Source organism: Panthera tigris, chromosome A3 (genome assembly GCF_018350195.1).
Source record: "Panthera tigris isolate Pti1 chromosome A3, P.tigris_Pti1_mat1.1, whole genome shotgun sequence".
Classification (NCBI taxonomy): Eukaryota; Metazoa; Chordata; class Mammalia; order Carnivora; family Felidae; genus Panthera; species Panthera tigris.
Genome location: NC_056662.1, coordinates 73,691,766 through 73,705,760, shown reverse-complemented (window position 1 = coordinate 73,705,760; position 13,995 = coordinate 73,691,766). Strand labels below are relative to the sequence as shown.

General features: G+C 36.7%; 1 protein-coding gene across 2 annotated transcripts in view; it reads right to left on the bottom strand.

Annotated features, from left to right (window-relative positions):
* Nucleotides 1-426: 426 nt before the first annotated feature.
* Nucleotides 427-13,995, bottom strand: part of CFAP36 (cilia and flagella associated protein 36) — a 29,679-nt gene continuing 16,110 nt past the window's right edge. The window contains exons 4-10 of one of the 2 annotated variants that reach the window (XM_007075390.3): nt 12,391-12,505; nt 8,840-8,927; nt 7,068-7,119; nt 5,190-5,289; nt 1,481-1,620; nt 1,137-1,286; nt 427-589 (exon numbers count right to left, since the gene is read on the bottom strand). In XM_007075390.3, the coding sequence (XP_007075452.1) occupies nt 488-589; nt 1,137-1,286; nt 1,481-1,620; nt 5,190-5,289; nt 7,068-7,119; nt 8,840-8,927; nt 12,391-12,505 (747 nt within the window). In that variant the 3' untranslated portion in view covers nt 427-487. The remainder of the gene's footprint in view (nt 590-1,136; nt 1,287-1,480; nt 1,621-5,189; nt 5,290-7,067; nt 7,120-8,839; nt 8,928-12,390; nt 12,506-13,995) is intronic. The other variant, XM_015544886.2, reaches the window with a different exon arrangement.

Sequence of the window (13,995 nt, the reverse complement as noted above, 5' to 3'; positions counted from 1 at the left end):
CCTCACAAGGTGCTTTATTCTTTTCCCGGTGGCAGGACCTGAATTGTTCCTTCACATTTCTCCCTGTAATCAGCCTTACTATCAGCTTGAATATTCATTGCCTTCTCAAGGAGGCTTGGCCAAGCCTGCTTAGAACACCACCTTTCCCTTTAAACACTTTGCTCTTTGGGCCTTCTTCGCTAGCCCCATGAAGGCAGGGGCCTTGACAATCTAGTTGACTGCTGTATCCCTGGCACTCAGCACAGTGCTTAGCACAAATAGGTAGCCAAGTTTGAGTAAATAAATGCGCTAGCAATTGAGTTTCTATACCCTCTCAGCTCAAGTAGCTGCCCTCCCCACCACCCTTTACCTCAAAAGTTTAATAAAGTAGTAATAATGAGCTTATATTTGCATTTACAAACAAATATTTGAAACTAACAGGCTCAGTTTAAGGATTAAATAATTTATTTTTAAGAAAATTTGAACTTGTGCTAAATTGCTTTTAAAATTACTTATTAATAACTTCTTCTTTAAGTTTCTCTGCAAGCAATCTCCTCTTTAGTAATGTTTGCTTCTCCTCTGCTGTCATTTCTGGTTTCTCTGTCATTTCCTTAAAAAACAAAAAACAAAAAACAAAAAAAAAAACAAAAGAAAATAAAAGGAAAAAATTGGCTATAGTATAAGATGGGTTCATTAGTCTAGAATTCCCAACATACTGCCTCAAAGAGCACTTTCAGTAAGTAGAAATTTAAAAAGCCACATGTGGACTGGGTTCCCTAAATCTCTTCTTGGCAAAAATCTCTTCTTAGAGAAGAAAATCTCTTGGAGTTTGTGGCCACGGTATTGCTTTGTGATTAAAGTATTTCCAAAGGCTTAGGTGAAACAGACTGCTGATCTTTAAGCACTCAGCAGGGCAAGTAAAGAAACACAAAAAAATGTTTATAATGAAATTGCTGTCACCTCAACCTCACAAAATGTTCGTATCATGGCGATTTCACTGTAGAAAAAAACTTGGCAGGTGCTACACTCGCAGGGAGGTTAATAGGAATGGATGGACTACAAGCAACATTCATTATCAGGACTGTCTTGCACACACTCTGATTTTGAGAATTCCACCTCCAGATTTGCAAATTTTGACACAGTAAAGCCATCCATACCTCTGCTTCCCCAGCAGGTTTTCCCTTCTGCTCAGAGTTTTGTATCTGCTTAGTCTTCATATCCTTTCTCATGGACATCAACTGATCTCGCTTCTGCTTGAGATAGCGCTCTCGTTGCCTGAGCTCTTCCGTTCCAAGTGTTGACAAATTCTGGGTCAAAAAAGAGAAGGAGCCATTTAAATTCAAATCCACACAATAAGTGGCACAGACAGCCACTGGCTTATTGAACTCAAAATTGAGTTCAAGATCATAACAAAAGCCAAGTGTATGGCTGTTTACATTGTTTGTTCTTAGTACTTTGCCATTTTGCTCATAGTTCTTAAAAAGTAGTGCTTTTTACTTACTGCTATTGGTCCTTCAATGCTTGCATGTTCTAAGCCAGGAATCTTCAGGCCTTTTTGTGGGAAGGAGGAAGTTTCAGGCAGCATTTCCAGCTTTCTTGCTAAAGGTTGTACTGACTGATTAGCAAAATGCATTTTAACTTCTGGCAGTAATTAGATAGAGACCAATTAGAATACTGTAAGAAATATTCAGTATGAGACTAGGTTCACCAAAATGAGCTAGTGTTTTTTTCTCACTGACTTTTTTCTTATTTTCCAATCAACACACACTGATTCAGTGCCTATATTGTGTCATATACCTGGTGACAGTAATAAACATGGTTTCTGTCCTCAAGGAGCTAGAACTACTCTTTCTCTTGAATGATGACATTTCAACAAATACCAAGCTCCTGCTGTTTGGTACTACAGCTACAAGAAGTATAATTCTTGTCTAAAGATTAGAATTACCACTATAATGTAATACAAGGCTGACACATAAGCTAAATAAATAGTACACTAAAATCCCTTCCTGGTAATGTAATTAGTTGTCAAACTTTTGCTTGCAGGTAAAAACTGTTAAGTGAACCTTTATTTTCAGAACAATGAACTTAAAGCTATAACTTTTTGTATTGGCAGAGTGCATGCCAGTAACATCATTTTTTGTTTGTAATACATACTGAAGAGAACTACAAACCTACCAATTCTTTAATAAAATGTAAAGATTTTAGAGTTAAGGTAGAACTCAGAAGAGAGATAAGAGAGCACTCAATATTTTCCAGTTATTTGGTGACTGCTAAGAGTAAGACGATTAAAATGCTAATTGCTTTTCTGAGCAATTTGTTACTATAAGATAAGGTGATTTTTAAGACAAAACATTTTCAGGGTAAGTATGTGAACCATGAAAGACAGCAGAGTGAGAGAAGAAAAGACTCAGTGAAAACAAGATGGGACAACATGATCTATGTGTCTCAAAATGCTTGAAAATCATGGCAGCACAGTAAAACCAGAAATAAGTCTCTGTATGAACAAAAAACTTGCCAAAGGACCACTGCTTTAGCATGGAGCGAGTGGAATGCTGGCAGGGCCAGGGAGGCTGGAAGAAGAAAAGCTCTTCAGGCTCTTGGACATAAGGGAAGCCTCCAAAGAAGAGATGAGGCTGGAGCTAACATTCCAACCAACCTAGACAGGGAGCTACAAAACTAACTTAGAAACAAAGACCCACTTCAACAAATTAGTCGTGATTTGCTCACAGGAGTTAAACATGCCATTCTTACTAATAGTGACTTTACACGGAGGTACGCTTGGCCCCCAGATATGGAAGCAGAGAGCTGAAGAAGGACAATTCCATTCATTCTGAGGAGGGGGGAATCACAGGCACATAAGTATCTATTTTTTTTTTTTTTTAATGTTTACTTATTTTTGAGAGAGCGCACACACATGAGCAGGGGAAGGGCAGAGAGAGGGAGACAGAAGATCCAAAGCGGGCTCCATGCTGACAGAGCCCAATATGGGGCTCAAACTCATGGAACCACAAGATAATGACCTGAACCAAAGTCAGACACTTAATGGATTGAGCCATCCAAGCGCCCATGCACATAAGCATTTATATTCAACTCATGTACTTGCTCTGGATAGTTCTTTCCTTGACTTTGTTATGAACATCTTGTATATTCTAACTCAGACCTAGAGAGGAAAGTACTTGAAACCAAAATACTTAGCTTCTCTATTTCTAGGAATAGACCATCAGAAAACCAAGAAGCTAAAAGATCATCTTATCTCTGGCAACTCTTTGCATCTATCTGAGAACAGATGCTTATCCATTTCTAGCAAGAACCAAGGAAACACATGAACAAAAGGATTAAAAACGAAGTCAAACTGCTTTTTGATTCTTCCCAAATTAGGTCTTCAAAATGGATTTCCATCACTTTGCATAAAATGATTTCCCAGAATATCAGATATACTCATTTTTTAAAAATAGAATAGTTTTTCAAAACTAAAATCATTACTTTAGAAATTATCTGCCATTTTTTCTGTGCACTTATGTGCATACTTGAGTTATATGTAGTTTGAGATTAAGTTTTCTATAACTTCACTTTAACAGATAAAGAACTAGAGGGGCATCTGGGTGGCTCAGTCAGTTAAGCATAGGAACTTGGCTCAGGTTGTGATTTCACAGTTTGTGAGTTCGAGCCCCTCATTGGGCTCTGTACTGACAGCTCAGAGCCTGGAACCTGCTTCAGATTCTGTCTCCCTCTCTCTCTCTCTGCCCCTCCCCCGCTTGTGCGCGTTCGCTCTCTCTCTCTCAAAAATAAACGTTAAAAAATTTTAAAAACAAAAAAACTAGACAAAGCAAATTTATTCAAATTATGTCAAACACAAGACTGAAGCAGTGTGCACTTAGGTCTGTATAAAACAGAAAGTTAAATTTAGGCCAACAAATTAAAAAAGAACTCAGACAAATCTAAAGCAGGTACTTTCATAAATATAATCAAATGAAGTTTTTCTACCTAGAATCTGAATATGAAAAAAGAAAAATGATTCCATTTGCTAGGAATAAAGAAGCAAGGCAATTTCATCAACTTGCTTCTGTTTCCTATACCTCATTGTTTTATCAACTAAGAGTACCGGAAAATCAATGAGTAAAAAATCAAACCTATCCTATCTCAATTATAAAAGTTCTTCTTTTTTTTTAAGTTTATTTATTTTGAGAGAGAGAGAGAGAGCGAGCACGAGAGAGTGCATGCAGGTGCAAGCAGGGGAAGGGGAAGAGAGAGAGAAAGAGAGAATCCCAAGCAGGCTCTGCGCTGACAGCATGTGGCCTGACTGGGGCTCGAACCCACAAACAGTGAGATCATGACCTGAACCGAAATCCAGAGTCGATGCTTAACCAACTGAGCCACCCAGGCACCCCAATTATAAACACAAGATTTGGAGGCAGAAGACCAAAGTAAGTTACGGTTTTACCATTTAAGTGCTCAGTGATTTTGGACAAGTCACTCAACTTCCCTGAATTTCTTATAACACAGTAATAATAAGACAGCAGAAAAATAAGGATCGCAATATCTACCCGACAGTTGTGTGGGTTTTTTTAAATAAGAAAAGGACATTTATTTAAAACCATAGAAATGTAAGATAAAATGAACTGAATTCATGCTCTTGGCTCCACTTCTGTTTCAGAATTACTTGTTTTCTTATAAAAGAAATCAGAATATAGTGAAAATAGATTTGCTGTACAGTGAACAAGTTCATCCACTAACATTTCCCACAAGGATTCTCATCAATTTTAGTTCCAATGATATTTCCTGACTAAACCTCTGCATCAACTGGCTACTTCTTGTTTTCTAGTTATGCTTGAATTCATTAGTAAAATAGTATTACCTTTCCAAGTTCAACTTCTAATTCACAGACACTATATAACCGTGGTCAAGGAAAACAACAGATGTGATGTGAACATATGTTGGATGCTGTAGCCATGGCACAAAGGCCGGTGTCTCCCTCAAGGAATTTGACTCACTCCCCTGGATGCCAGGCTTCACTTAGAAATCTGGGGACTACACTCTGTCAGCTGAGTGTTTCCCACCTGCAACTTCTATAGCTAAATTAAAAGAGAATTGTAAATACCAATGGCCATTCAGTCATTTTGAAGGTTAAGTATGCACGAGAAAGTAACACACTCCTTATAATGTTTATGTATTCATATTATTAAAGAAAGTTCAGTACACTTCAACCTTACCTGCGGGTGGGTGTGCAAAATGTTCACCATCCCCTTGGGAGTTCATTTTTGCAGTTTCACTTGCATGCACTGGAGGCTCTTCTGTTTTATTCTCTGATAACTTCAGGAATTCATAACACAATTAAAACATTTTTAGATTAATTTTGACTAATTCACTACTTAAGTTATCCAAAGATGTCATTAAATATTGTCTACTAAATCGATAATGAACAAGAGATTTTCCAAAGTTTTCAGCACTTTACATCTTTTACTTTTTGAGGTAAACATTCTCATTTCAAATCATGAAGTGCTAAGAGTAACCAACAAGGATGCTTAGTACTTCAGACTTAGCAAGAAGTTAGGTTCAAATCCAGGCTTCACCCCTTACTACTCATGTGACCTGAGTAGTCATTGATGTCATTGATGAGGACACCAATAGTACTCTAAGAGAAATAAATTCACTAAATTACAAGGTGCTTTTCCACTTAAAATAACCTATATAGCACTACCACGTTATGCCTGAAGAAACCACCGACTGGTTTATTTCCATTTCTAAAATGGGAGAGTATATTTAAACCAAATAAATCATTTAAATCTTAGAAAGAACTTAGTCAACTGATAATTTGTTTTTCTTAAAAACAGTAAAATCTAATCACATGTAGCTTGTTAGGAAGCTCATGACAGAAGCCCCTACATGCTGGTAATGAACACAGGAAGATTCATTATTATACTATCAGCTCAACTTTTGTGTGTTTCAAAATTTCCGTATAAAAACTGTAAGAAAAGTTTTTAAAAAACCCAAACATGTACACCTAAAACATAGTATTATTCAAGAAGCCGAATATAGTTTCCTTATAAACCAAAGTGTTCATACTAATGTCTTCTAATAGCAGTTTTGAACTGATTTCTGTTCTATACTCTTACATTAAAAATATTAATATCTAAGAATTGCACGTTCATTCACTAAACGGAGATTTACTTAAAGATAAATAAATCCCTCTTAATCCTAAAACATCTCTATTTCTCCTGCTCTTCACTGGGTACCTTGGGAGTGAAATAAGGTTTTTCAAAGACAATGCATGATACACAAGCATGTGTCATAGTGATTGAAGGAAAAAAGGGAAAATTACTTTTGAATGATTGAGAGTTTATATTCGGTTTCCCCTTCCCTTCAGAGAGATTTGGGCAAGTGTAGAAAGAGAAGCAGCTAGAAGTAGGAAGAGGAAAGAATAAATATTAGCTTCCTTCACCTTAGCCAGATACATGTTTAATTTATCCTTAGGAAAGATTAGGTACTTTATAGAAATAGTTCTTAATGGAAGAACAGTATGCCAGGAAATATAATTACTAAACCATTCTGCGGCAGGCTGATAATGTTAAAATCTTCAGGAGACCCTCAGGAGTAACTATAGCTGCTATTTCAAAACAGTAAAGGAATCAAAGAGAGCAGGAAAGTAAAATATTTTTCTTAATTGTCTCCATTCATAAAATTAAGGGAAATTTTTAAAGGAGTCTCTCAAAATATGAATGATATTACAGTTTTGGGGAGTTAATAATCTCAATGTTTATTGGGTATTTAAAAGGTAGGTTGCTGGATGGGTTATAAAGTGAATATGGTTATAAAGTTACATATAAATGCTTAGAATTGCCAAGAGAATACGATACTCTGAGGAACTGTGTGGTTCCACATAAGCAGCAAAACCTTGCCATATAAACCTAAGAGATAACAGCAATGAGAGAAACCTGGCTGGCTCAGTAGGTAGAACATGAGACTCTTGAGCATGAGGTAAAGTGTTCGAGCCCCATGTTGGGTGAGTTCACTTTAAAAAAAAAAAAAAGAGAGAGAGCGAGATAACAGCAATGAAATACTTCTACTATACTAATATGCTCTGTGGGCACCTGCTTTTTTCTCTTCCTTTCTTCTTCCTGGTCATATTCCTCTTTTGATTTTCTGAAATATACAAAAATAAGGTAGAAAAGTAAATTTTCTTTTTTGGTCAAAGAACAAATATTCAACAAACAACATTCTAAACTAAGCTCACAATGTGTTTAAGGAATCTTGGAAACCAAGGTGGAAATAATTAGGCTTTTCTTAAAGCAGCTTAGTCAACTGAGAAAGACATAATACACACGGCATAAAATGGTAACATAAAATATGGGTTTACTCATTTCTTCTGGAAATGTGAATGCCCCAAACTGAACAAAGATCTACAGATTTGAAATCCCAAACTCAAATTTGAATGGCAAATCTGATCTCTCACTTTAAAATTATGAGATCCATCTCTCCCCCCATTCTAATTTTTCCAGTGGCATGGGAGTTACCACAAAGCTCTCCTGATATCATTATGCCAAAGCCCTATCAGCTTTTGTAAAATGCTCACTGAGGCCCCCTGATTTAGAGAAATAACCAAGTCAACTCTCGTACGTGTTTATAACTAAGCTCTACTACTCTATAGTAGTACATCTCCCTCAAAAACCTAAGGGCTTTTTAGAAAATAAAATCTAAAAGTACAATGCTGATCAATTTTCAGACCATGAATCAACCAACAGAAGCAACCAGTACAAGTCAAACTACCAGTCCTCTAAACCTATTATCAATATCCTTAACTCTTCAAACCTATAAACTCAAAGCATCCTGTGTTTTCTCAGGCTCCCATCTGCCCCTGCTGTGGGAAGTACGACCTGGCCAGAAGAGGTTGGGTTCACCTGCACACCTGCCTCCCTCCCTACAACCACTCAAATCCCCTGGAAATAAGCACTAAGTCATGGAGGTTCTTCCATAGTTCCTCACTAGACCCATCCTCCTACTGACCATCCTGCCTGTCCTCCCTTCTGCTTTGACGTTGAAACGAGGTGGGTAGGGCTGGAACTACAGGATGTTATAAGACAGTCATGTGTGTGGTTAGGGCTGAAGAGAAAGGAAGGGCCCCCAAAGGACAAGGCCCCATTCTGTAGGGGACACATTGGCCACAAGTGTCCTAAGCCTATACATTCTCAAAGGAGATTTAAAAATTAGGTGCTTCAATTGCCACTCCCTTCCAAATCTCCCAGAGGGGTTAAGAGACAATAGACCCAAGAGAAAAAGAACTACTCCTTTAGTGTGCTGCACACTCCATGCCAGGCATCTGGCAGAGAATCGTGTAACTGGGGCAAGGAAGAGACCCACAAGACAGTCATCTGGGATGAGTACTTCCCACTGTCTACTTTTCCCTTGCAGGGTACCTGCCCAGTCAGCTATTCGGCCTGTGGAGTCTGAATGTCCAGCCTCCTACTGTTAGACACCTAGAACGAGCCATCTCAAATACCAAGGTCCAGAAGCCATGGAATGTCTTGCTTACTCAGGCCACTACGCCCCTTTCCAGGCATCAGGATGGGTCAACTGCAACTTTTCCCACTGGTGGCTAGTTTCCTGTTCCCATGATGAGAGGAGAAAAAGACCCTCCCATTTGGCCTGATATAGTATGAGGCATGTGAAAATCATTTTTTCTGTCAATTAAAAAAAAGTTATGCATAGTTATAAACAAGTACAATGATAAATCATTTTTATGGTTTTCAGTAGAGAATATAGATATTTTTACTAGTTCATAATATTTTGGAGATAGAAAACATATATACAGATCATATCACAATATTACTAATGATTCATTCAAAAAATAATTAAAGAAGGATACCTAAGAACTTCCCTCAGGATTTTCATCTCTTCCTGTTCAAGATCACTGACCACATCAGAACCATCTGTTAAGCAGTCAGGTAATACACCTGTTCAAAACCAAAGACCACACAAAAGAATATAAACTCAACTGAAAACATTTATTTCTCACTACTCTAACTCACCAAGAAGTACAAATCAGTTTATTCATATCTTTCGTTTTAAAAATGTTCTCAGCTATTATCTAATTATGGTCTTTTTAACTTTTTCTTGTTTTAGAAAATCAGCCCCACCAAAAAACCCACAATTTTACCTAGAAATTCTCTTAGTAATTATTTGTATTACCTATTAAAAATAACCATAATATAGCAATTAAAATTAGTTAATATAAACTATCACCACCCCTAATCACATACTGAGTATATACCACTGAAATCATTAAGCTCCTAATAATAAAACTATGCTCTTAAAAGTATCCCTTAAGTGTGAAAAGAGTTTACAAAACAAAATATAAAATACTTTAATTGAAACAGTATGTTAATACTCTTCATTCATACTATAGCAAATGCTACTGAAAAGAGCCCTGCTTACTACATGGGAAAAAGCACAGTGCTAAGCACTCAGGGACAATATAAAGATGAATAAAACAATCTCTGCCCTCAGAGCTTCTATTTAGATATTGGGCCAATAACTATAAACCAGGGCAATACCAACTTTGGCCCAAGCAAATAATAACTCATGGCAAGTAATTTTAAGAATTGGTTGAATTTGCTTTATTACCTTTATCTTCCTGATAAGCAGGTAGACTGGTAATCAGTGTTGTGTTCATATCTATAATTAGTATATTCCCGCAACATCAGCAGCATGTCTCTTAATTTTTACCTTCCATTTTCTCTATTCACAAATGACTATGGGATTTTGGATCTGCTCTAAATTAAAGTAGCTATATGATTCTAATCCCCTTGATGTTTAAATACATTTTTAATTAAACTTTTTATTTTGAGATAATTGCAGATTCACATGCAGTTTTAAGAAATAATACAGAGAAATGCTATGCATGCACCTTTTTTCAGTTTTCCCCCAATGGTAACATCTTGCAAAATATGGTATAGTGTCACAACCAGAAAGCTGATGTCGATAAAACACATCGATGCATTTTTGCTCAGTCAAAAGATATACAATTAGTATTCTCTAATAATATTTCTAAGGAAAATTAAAAGAACTAAGGAAAGAATAATGCAGTAGTATGAAATACTTCAAAGCCATCAAAATAATGCTCTGATTTGCATTTCTCCAAAAATTCTTTGATAAAATATAAGAATCCAAACAGCCTTTGAATGTTTCTTACCACAAAGACAATTTTCAAATGATCTGCAGTTTTTAGTACAATCAACATTGCTCTAAGGTACTAGCTACCGGATCTAAGCTAAGCAACATTCTTAAATCCAAGTATTAAAAATACTATGGCAGAAACTAAGTCTTAGTTTTTACCTAAAAGTAAGCAAACAGTCCCACTCTGTAGTTTGACACCAGCATTAGTCTGCATCATTGTCTCATCCTCTCTTGCTAACATAAGCCAGATTTGCTTAATTAGCAGGTAGCCAAGTACTTAGAGGCTGAGCCCTACCCCACCACAGCAGAGTGATTCATGAGTGACTTAAGCCAATCATAACAGTCTCATTTCCCCTGCTAGACGGTTTAAGAAAGGCATGTGACCCAAATCCTGACCAATAGGACCTGAGGGGAAAATTCCTAGGAGGCTTCTATGCAAGTGTTGTCTTGCTAACAAAAAGAGATGCACAGGAAGAAACACCCCTTTTCTTCATGAGATGTTGCTGAGTCTTATTCAATGCAGTCAGAGTACAATTATGAGAGAAGATCCTGAGAATAGCAGAGTATAAAGATGGAAAGCGTCAGCATTCTTGATAATATCACTGAGTCCTTAACTTAGCCAACATGGACCATCTTCCTTTCCTCCTTTTTCTGGACTTCTTGTCCTGTGAGATGATAATTTCTTATTGATTAAGACATTTTCACTGAGGCTTCCTGCTAATGGCAGCCTGAGGCATCCAGCCAATGTACTTGTTCCCTTTCTTTATATTAAATCTAAATGAGTTTCCAGTTAAATTCAAACTGGAAACTACAGAGTGCCAATATCAAGTTCACTATCTCTTTTATCAAAATCGAGCCCCCCAAAACAATTTTAACTAACATAAAATAATTATTCACATTCTCTATCCAATAGGTCAAAATAAAGCATAATTTCAGGAACATTCAGAGAAAAGGATTTTATAAAGAAAACCATGGTACAAAGACAAAGAAAGAGACTGTTTTCTAAGTTTCTTTACATCAAAGTCACAGCACAATGTCATGTGTAGTTCAGGGTTAGGGTGGTGTTATCTCCTACCCACAGACATCACCTCTTTCACCGCTGTGAAAAGCATCCTAGAATCTTACAGGATAGTTATGGTGGTGGTTGACTCTAAGAAATAGTCTCTACTCACATCAGACTAACAAGAGGACAATCCACAAGGGGCCCTGCAACACTCCAATGTTTGCCCTGCAACAACAGAAACCTCTTGTTGCGTGTTCCAGATCTTTAAAAGCAAATAGTACAACGGAACTATAGCTCTCACATGTTCAAGAAACAATTTTTACAAAAAGGTCCTGCTGCCAAAGAAGAATATATAGGCATGGTCAAGAATATCAGTGTGGTCCATTGAACAAAGGAACATATAGGTATCAAGGTCAGGTTATTAGAGCCAGAAATCTGAAAGGAGATAAGAGTCTGGATTGAAAAGGACATAGTACAATAATAAGTATGGTTAGAAACTCAGATGTTTTAGGTCAAAATGTCAAATGTAATTCAAATACACAAAGAGGGAATAAAAGCAGGAAAAGCTAGAGAGAAACTGAGATTAGGCAAGAGAGTCAGAGAACAGATAAAACTAAAAGAGGGTTACTGGGGCTTTGAATTCTGTTTTCCTTTCCACCTGATGGTAGTGCAATCATACCTGCCCATTTCCCTGAAACAGTTCTCAGTTTGGTCCCAAGACCAAAAGTTTTAGCATCACCTGGAAACTTGTTAAAAATGCAAAGTATTCAACCCCTCCCCAGACCTACTGAATCAGAAATGGGAGACAGCCATATGGTTTCAACAACCCTCCAAATACTTCCAAAGCTCACTAACTCTGGAGAGCCACCGTCTCTCACAAAGGTCCTAACAATGATAAGCCAGAAGGAAAAGAGAAGTCCCCTTCTCTCAACAGTAACTATAACTGTAACCACTCAAAAATACTGAATTTCATAAACAAAATGGCTAGGAAGAAAAATCAAGCTCTCTGAGACCTAAAGCATCATTAAATTAGATTCTAGTCTGCTTTCTTTGAGATGGCAAATACACTCTGATCAGGAAGATTACATTCTTGGGTCTCTTAAGTCAGCCACAGATTTTCAAACTTGAAATAAATTTATACAAAGCAGCTACACTTAAGACCATAATAGAATCAGAATAATCAAAACTGAAAAAACAAAATGCATTTAGCAATTCGATTTCTAAATTCAACACTTTACCATTTCTCTCTTGAATTATTCGAATGGCTTGCAGCTGCATTTCAATGTTTTTCTGGACCATCATTGCCTTAAAGATAGTAAAATCTTCTGCTGCCAACACAGGTTGCAAAATGGCCTATGGAAAGAAGTCTGGAAGTTAAATGAAGATTCAAGTTTTAAAACTATTTTCCACACAGATCATTTCTATGGCAAATCATTTCTATCAACTCAGGAATGCTGTATTATTATTTATGGTCAGATGACTCAAAAGGAAAATTTTAAGATTCTAAAAACCTTTAATGTAGGCTCTCAAGAGGCTAACTCTCCCAACCCCCATGCCTCCAAGAAGCTAAGGCTGATGGCGATGATACATTTTCCAAATGAGCCAGTGCTGAGTAACTCTGAAAAACAGCACAGAAATTGGACTTAATTTTTTAAAGTTACAACTTCAGTATCTGGATTTGTTTTTCAGCCGAAATAAAGATACCTATTTGGTTTTTATTCTGTCACTTGAAATTTATAGTTAATAAATCAGTAATTACAAAATTATCCCTTAATTAATAAAAGTACCAAGTTAAATAAAAGTAAATGCAAAAAAATGGAGTCTGGATATTAAGTGTAATGAGGTATTAGTAATATGAAAACACAATTATAGTTCTCCTGTATGTAGAAGGCTTCATATAAGAGGTAATTAGAAATTAGTGTGAAATAATTTTCTGGATTAAAAAAATATGATAAATTAGGGGAAAAACTAAGGTGTCTACCTGGAGTACCCAAATTAACACTTTTTTAACTACAGGGAACTATTGCTATATTAAAGAGCAAACCAATTCCCAAGCTAATCAACAATAAGTAAAATAAGATTTGAAATGTGTGAAAACCCAAAACACTCAAATTTTATGCACTTACTAAAATCTTATTTCAAGCTTTACATGCTATTGATAGAAAAATTGAACACACAAAATCATGCAGAGGCAACCAAGGGTGTGCTATTGTTTATCAGTTGGGCAGCAGCAATAATGTCAGACATCTCAACAAAACCTCCATAAGCAGAGAAGGAGCCCTTCTCCCAGCAACCAGCTCCCACCCTAAACAACCACAGTATATAAGAAAACAAAACAAAATGCAAAAGCAGCTCTCTGTGACATTTATGAAGAGTCAACTGAAGAAAAAAATGATGAAAATTCTTTCCCATTAAATTCGTATACACCGTTCAAAAGGCCCACAGCAGGGCATAGCAGATAGGCTTGACTGAAAGTTTCAGCCGAAAGCTCAGTATTGAAAACACTTGTGGAGAGTCTCTGTGATAGATTAGTGATGTTTGCCAAGACATCTTTCTATGATTATGCCCCCACAAAACATTGTTCTGGGGCTTCCTAGACTTCTTATTAGTGATATCAAGGACCTTATTCTCATCACTAATAAACTCTTAAAGGGCAATGTTACTGAATAGCAATGTATCAACTGGGGCTTCTATCAGCAAGTCAGAGTTTGAGTTGATACTTAAGTATGTTCCTTGATGCATCTAAGAAATGCATATTCCTAAACCCTACCATAGACATAATGAATCTAAATTTCTAGAGTATGGGTGTCCATGTATCTCCACAGATAATTCTTACAACATTA